The sequence below is a fragment of the Propithecus coquereli genome, unplaced genomic scaffold (assembly GCF_000956105.1).
Source record: "Propithecus coquereli isolate 6110/MARCELLA unplaced genomic scaffold, Pcoq_1.0 Scaffold9, whole genome shotgun sequence".
Classification (NCBI taxonomy): Eukaryota; Metazoa; Chordata; class Mammalia; order Primates; family Indriidae; genus Propithecus; species Propithecus coquereli.
In genome coordinates, this window is record NW_012155284.1 from 7,098,695 (window position 1) to 7,106,407 (window position 7,713).

The 7,713-nt window shown below is 34.8% G+C and overlaps 1 protein-coding gene across 2 annotated transcripts in view; it reads left to right on the top strand.

Annotated features, from left to right (window-relative positions):
• Positions 1-7,713, top strand: part of COL4A3BP (collagen, type IV, alpha 3 (Goodpasture antigen) binding protein) — a 123,327-nt gene that overhangs the window by 88,604 nt on the left and 27,010 nt on the right. For both annotated transcript variants that reach the window (XM_012664578.1, XM_012664579.1), the window contains exon 8: positions 3,541-3,633. In XM_012664578.1, coding sequence (XP_012520032.1) covers positions 3,541-3,633 — 93 coding nt within the window. The remainder of the gene's footprint in view (positions 1-3,540; positions 3,634-7,713) is intronic.

Consider the following 7,713-nt stretch of genomic DNA (forward strand, 5'->3'; position numbering starts at 1 on the left):
TGTGAGCCTGGATGACGCCACGGCACTCTAGCCCGGGCAACACAGTGAGACTCTGTCTCAAAAAAAAAAAAAAAACAGGCAATGAAAATGTCCTTTTAAGGTATAGACATTTCATTATCATCCTGGAGCAAAACTATTACATCTTCTAAGATTTCAACTCTATACTCAGTGTGGATCAAGTTGAATTATTAGAAGAATCCCTGTCCACACAAAAAATAATGTACTGAAAATCAGGACAACTTTTAAAATCCATTAGACTAATGGTTTAAGAATATCATTCAACTTATTTACAGCTTTTGGGCAACTTTTTCTTTCCTGTCTTTATTTATTCTTCACTAGTGGATCATATTCTTCAGTCATATACTCTAACCACACTGCCTCAAAAAATATTCATTAAAAATTTTTTAAAAACTTTAACTTTATGTAGTAACATGCCCTCCTCATCTTTTCAGCTTGAACAGGGTGGTGAGTTTTTGATTGCTTTCATCATTGTTAATCTTACTAATTCTCGTTCTTTATTGGGTAGCAAGTAGAACAACCAAAGGATCTGTGAAATAACTACTTTTGTTGCTGCTCTATGCAAGAGTTTCAACCAAAGAACAGCCAGAAAAGATGGCAGTATTAATTGTAATCTGGAAACTACTGTGTTTTGTAGCCAATTGTCTTATGGGTCTATCTGATGACAAACCTTATTCACCTTTTCCACTATAATTTTTTCTCAAGGTTGAAATAACAGAATCCCAGTAACATATTACATGGGATGTAACTGTGTAGGTATGTGCATATATGTATATATTTGTTGATAAACTCTAAGAACTTTCTAGTTTTCTTCAGTGAGTGAATGAGTGTGTGTGTGTGTGTGTGTGTGTGTGTGTGTGTGTACGTACTCCACACACACACATATACATATATATATATGTATCTCTTTTTTTTTTTTCCTTAAGAGACAGGGTCTTGCTGTGTTGCACAGGCAGGAGTGCAGTGGCTATTCATAGGTGTGATCATCACGCACTGTAGCCTTGAACTCATGACCTCAAGCAATCCTCCCACCTCAGCCTCCCGAGTAACTGGGATTACAGGCGCACACCACTGTACCCAGTTTATGTTTTTATTTTTAATTTTAGTCATTCTGGCGAGTCTGTAGTCCTATTTTCTCTTGAGTACACAAAAATTAATTACTGAAATCTCTGGGTCTGATAAACTAATTCATTGATTTGCACTAGCTGTAATTCAAATATGGTATTTAAAAGTAGTTTGCTTTGTGTGAATTTAGTGTGGACTTTAATTTAGCCACGTACTGCATAATAAGGTTTCTGTCAATGACAGACTGCATATACAACTGTAGTCCCATAAGATTACAATGGAGCTGAAAAATTCCTACCACATAGTGATGTCTTGATGATCCTGACCCTGTGTAGACCTAGGCTAATATGTGTGTTTATGTCTTAATTTTTAACTAAAACTTAAAAATGAAAAACAAGCTTAAAACCTTTTAAAAATAGAAAAAAGCTTATAAAATCAGGATATAAAGAAAGAGAATATTTTTGTACCACTGTACATACAATATGTTTGTATTTTAAGCTAAGTCTTATTACAAGAGAGTCAAAAAGTTAAAAAAAAATTAAAAAGTTTATAAAGTTAAAAAGTTACAATAAACTAAGGTTAATTTATTATTGAAGAAAGAAAACAAATTTTATAAATTTAGTGTAACCTAAGTTGTCAATGTTTAAGAAGTCTAGAGTAGTGTACAATAATGTCCTAGGCTTTCACATTCACTCAACACTCACTCACTGACTCAGAGCAACTTCCAGTCCTCCAAGCTCCATGAGTGCCCTATACAAATGTGCCATTTTTTTCTTTTATGCTGTATTTTTACTGTACCTTTTCTATATCTAGGTATGTTTAGATTCACCAATACTTACCACTGTGTTACAATTGCCTTCACTATTCAGTACAATAACATGCTGTATCAGTTTGTAGCCTAGGAGCAATAGGCTGTACCATCTAGATTTGTGTAAGTACACTTTGTGTTGGCACAAGGATGAAATCATCAAATAATACATTTCTCAGAATGTATCTCCATGGTGAAATGAAATATGACTCTAAGCCTGTGTGACTTTCATCAGCATACCTCAGATCGCAAGCATAATCTGTTCTCTTATGCTTTTTTTTTCTTTTTTTTTTTTGAGACAGAGTCTCACTGTATTGCCTGGGCTAGAGTGAGTGCCGTGGCATCAGCCTAGCTCACAGCAACCTCAAACTCCTGGGCTCAAGCGATCCTTCTGCCTCAGCCTCCCGAGTAGCTGGGACTACAGGCATGCGCCACCATGCCCGGCTAATTTTTTCTATATATATGTATTTTTAGTTGTCCAGATCATTTCTTTCTATTTTTTAGTAGAGACGGAGTCTCGCTCTTGCTCAGGCTGGTCTCGAACTCCTGACCTTGAGCGATCCACCTGCCTCGGCCTCCCAGAGTGCTAGGATTACAGGCGTGAGCCACCACGCCCGGCCATCTTATGCTTTTTGATGATCACACTCTTCAGAATAGTGTTTTTAGGAAAAAGGGGAACTAGGAAGAGCTATTTACATTTCCCGTAGCTAGGGTGACCATACATCCTAGTTTGACGAGGGCAGTCCCTGATTCAGCAAAATTATTACTAACATTCCCTTTCACTTTCAGAATTGTTGTTTAAAACACCTAGTACAGGAACCAAGCAAATCAGTCTTTGAGAAAATGAAATTTGGATAAGCTTAAAAGGAAGAAAGAAAAAGCCAGACATGACTGTATTTGAAGCGAGGGAATAAAGGCTTTAGGTTCTTCAAAAGCTTGCTGGCCTTCAGTATCAGATTTGACCAAATGCACATTATTGTTGTGGAAATAGGTTTGAGATTGGGCCAGCCTTTGTTATTTTAGGTGTCAACCTTGGGTCTTTTAACCTTTTACTGCCATAAGTCCTATCTATAAAAGGAGAGAGTGTGAAAGTAGATATCTAAAGTCTTTTTCAGCTCTAAAATAAAGTCTTAAGGCAATTTTTGACTTAAGACATTAGTGAGAAAGTGTAGGAAATTTTTCTTACTTAGATTATCTTTTTAGTATTCATTGATTCTACCTATTAATTGGGTTCTTTTTTTCTGGCATCCATTACTTGCTATTTTTATTCATACCAAAATAAATATAGCTCTTACTGGAGTAACAAAATATAGGAATATATAATAGGTATTTCTCTGGTGCTAGTTTATCTTTTTTTAAAAAGTGTATGCTTTAGATGCCTTGGCAGTTAACCATTTAAAATACCTAACCTGCCTATAAGGTGATCTTAGTGGTGATTTAAATGGCTGTTTGTATTGTATGTAATATTATATAGCTCAGACAAAAAAGTGTTTTCTTGTGCATAATAATACTCATTTTTTCACAGGAATGAAGTTCTTTTTTTGGTCAGATTATAAAATTTCAATGAAGTACGGAGGAAATCCACTTAAAAGACTTAATTGTAATTAAAGTGTCCACTTTAAATGATAAAATTTTCCCTTTTTTAATAGGAAAGTGAGAAGAGAAGAAGAGCAGAAGAAGCATGCAAAAATGCAATGATAGAACTTAAGAAAAAATCCCACTTTGGAGGACCAGATTATGAAGTATGAATTTATGTTTTGATCTTAGAGAAACACATAGGCCATATTTATCACAAAAGTGATTATTTTTAAAATAACACTTCTGTAAATGTCAGATTTGGCAATCTCATTCTGTGTTCTTGATTCTTGGTGTGCTCTTAGCCAAAGAAAGACCAAACATACCAAAGTAAGGCAAGCACGAGGTGAAATTTATTGAGGGGGAGCAAAATAGGATTACAGAGCAAGAGCAAGATAGAGGTTTGCAGAGCAAGATACATACGCCACAGATGATGACTGGACAGTGTGGACCCATTGTCGTAGCAAAAAAGAAACCTTAGTTATGGTCTGGGTCTTGCTTTATGTTATCTGGATTGGACTCTCCTCAAGGCTCAGATGTCACCATGGAACTACTTTGACTGGACAATTGGGAATTATAAGACCTGAGTCTTACTATGCACGCGGATCTCCCATGAGCCTGTCAGAAAGCCATTTGTTCTAGGTCACTTTCCAGACCCTATTGTACTTATGCTGCTTGGCCCATCAGCTAGAAAGTCTTCCGCATTCTTTTGCAGTTGGCACACTAAGTTCTGATTCTCAGATTCATGGAGTGTTCCCTCGTCCCCCAGGTGTGGCAGTTGCCCACCTTTTTTCTCAATGATTATTTTCATTAAATGTATATTTCATGATATATAAATGCCAGGCTTACTCTGAAATAGGTATTTATTGTTGTCTAAAAAGTTTAATATAGGCTTTAAAAGGCTTATTAGACCTTTCCATTTGATAGGACAAATTTTTCTCTCCCCTGTAAACATGGTAATTTTTAATGTTAATCTTTTTTTCTAATAAAAGTAACCAATGGAAGACAAAATCTGAGTGCTTTGGAGACAAAAGATTTTAGTCTCTATTATACTGTGAGATCTTATCCAGAGCAGAGCATAAACTGTTCTAATTGCCTTTACATTTGAAAATGTCTAAAACCAACTTCTTTCCCCTCCTGTTTATTTGTTAAGCAATTAATAAAATCTCTCTCTCAACACATACACACATACATAGTAAAATTTTATAAGCTGATTTTACATGATATTTCTTAAGAGGAAAAATGTATAAGAAATATATTTTATAATTGTCATTAAACATTTTTGATATTCCTGAAATGAACAGGACTATTTTGAAGATGGGATAACAGGGATTATCATTGAGACAGACACAGAACGATAAAATAGTTGTAATTAGCTTATATTTAAGAAATGGAAGAAAAATTTTTTGCCACTTTTGCTCTAGAAAGGGAAACAGAAGAGCTTCCGTTGGCTGAATTTTTTTTTATGTTGTAACAGATTTCCAACTGTGAGAATCTATAATGATGAGACTTGAATTCTAGTATTTTAAAATTTTTACATTGTCAATTTATTCCTTCTAAAATGTATAAAAATTACATAATTAGCTATCCTCTGATTTTAAAAATCTAGATTACTGAAATATAAGCTATTACAATGATGATTTTTACTTTTTTATATCATAAATCTATGTTCATTTCAGAAATATTATAGAAAATACAAGTAAGGCAATAAATTCCACGTTTTTAATTTAACAATGTATGGTACAGCTTATCACCTACCAGCAATATGTAAGTATAGTTGTATAGGTGTTTATCTCTGCTTCTTTCAACAAAAGTTTTTTGGAGGGGGAGAAAGAGAAGGATGGAAGGAGGAGGGGCCTTATGCTAGGTATTTGCATTTACTAGTTTCAAAGCCAAAAACTTGCTTTGTTTATTTACGTGATTGAGCATTTTAAAAAATGTGTTTATTGGTCATTCCTGTTTCTTTTTTAATGACTCACTTGTCCATGTCCTTTGACTGTTTTCTTATTAGGCTTTTTTTTTTCTATTGATTCAGAAAATATATAGAATTTGCCTTTCATTTTTCAATTATTTTCTTTCTTTTGTAGTTTTTAAAAAGTTTGTCGATTATTGGTTTTGCTATATAAAAATCTTAAACCTTCGTGTTAACACTTTAGTCTTTTTATACACTAATCTCTACATTTGGTATCGTGTTTAGAAAGGCATTCTCCATTTCAAATAATCTTTTATATTTTCTCATTTTTTATTTTTTAATGGTATCTTCCAAATATATTGTTAATATACCTCGATTTTTTTTTTTTTAATAATGGTATAATTTAGGAATCTGTACGTTATTCCACTGGCATTTGTTGAATGAACATACTTTTTTTTTTTTCAATTTGAAATGCCCTTTCCTCTTTATTATTAATGGAGAAGGTGGTTAAGGGTACTCCAGTTTTTTTCCTCAATGAATTTCTATGAGATTTAATCCAAAATTATATAATCCTTAAATGAACTAGGACCTGCTTTTATATTTTCCCTTCTTCCCTTTGGAGTTTTGAACTGTTTTTTCTTCTGTCAGTACTACACATGTATGGATTTTAAACACAAATCCATACTATGATATTATTTTGGTTATAAGAAGACATTCATGGTGTTCTAATTATTAGAATTTAAATGTTTCTGTCATACATAGCCTCAAGAAATTACTTTATAACCTTAAATCCATTTACAGCTGAGAGGTGAAAATGGCCTAAATTAGGATTGAAGCAGGAGGAATAGAGAGACACCAACAAATTAGATACAATAGTCGCCGCCTGCTTATCATTACAAGACCCGCAGTAACTGCCAATAGTACCAACAACCCCTATATATGCTATTTTTTCTATATTTACATACCTATGATAAAGTTTAATTTATAAATTAGGCATAGTAAGAGATTAACAATAACTAATAATAAAATAGAACAATTATAACAATGTACTATAATAAGTTCTATTAATGTGGTCTGTGTGTTGCCTCCCAACCCCCAGTAACTTATTGTAATTGAACCATGGAAAACAAAACCTTTACTTCAGTACTTGTCCCTGAGGCTGAATCAGTGAGAATGAAGAACAAGGACAAGTGGCTTGAGGAAAAGGAAAAAGAAGTTTATTAATTTGCTGGCAAATGAGGAGGGCTGTAGACTACTGTCTCAAAGACTGCTGTCCTGCCTTTAAACAGAAAAACAGGGCTTTTTAAAAGGGGGGTTTTCAGCAGTTGGGCTGGGGTCTAGTGACCAGTGTCACATGTTTTGGCTTCGGGCTATTGTTGTTGTAACTATAATTGTTGGTTTCCTTCCACTTTATCTCAGCCTTATCGCTGGTGAGGATGATCTCGTGATCCTTGTCCTGGCAATTCTGTTGAGCCATCTCCTGTGGTTTAAGATACTAGGAAACAAACAGCCAAGAACATTTTTCTTCCATTCTGATTACTGGTCTTGGGGAAGAAATTCAGGTTTAATTCCCAGAAAGGGTGGAGGTTTTAGAGAGGCAACTCTGTAAAACATTTCCTTGCCTGTTTTCCTACCTTTACCTCTGTTACAAAACCGCAGATAAGGTGGGGGAATACTGTATCTGGAAAGTAGAATTGAAGGGTGTGGTGATTGAATAAGGGTAAAGGGAAGAATCCAAGATTAGGCCCTCGTTTCCACAGGATGGTGTGGAGGTAGGAGAAGAGCAGGTTTTAAATATGTTGGAGTTGAGGCGAGACTTTCATGTGAGGAGGTTTTCATATTGGATGTAACGATCTAATCACTCAGAAGAGAGATGGTCTGGCTGTGAATTTAGAAGTCATCAGATGATGACTGAAACCTTTGTAATGAGTGAGAATGCTGTGGGGAGAGCAAGTACTGAACCCTAAGGAATACCAACATTTTAAAGGATAGGAGAGAAGGAGAAACCTGCAAAGGAGCCACCTAAGGGTGCTTAAGGAGGAAGAGGGAAACTTCAGAATCTAAGGGTAGAAAACTCTGCTAGGAGAGCCGTTAACATAAGAAATGCTGCTCTGAGGACAAGATGGAAGACCTGGAATATCCCATAGATTTAGCTCCTTCCCTTGGTAAGCATGATGAGATAAAAGGGTGTTTTTTTTTTTTTTTAATAAAGGAAATTTTAGTTCCTTTAATAAAAGAACTAAAATTTCTTTAGTTCTTCTCCCACCCTTCCATTATGGTTCCAGGTTATGGTAGAGATGGGATGATACTGGGACATACTTTTTTTTTTTTTTTT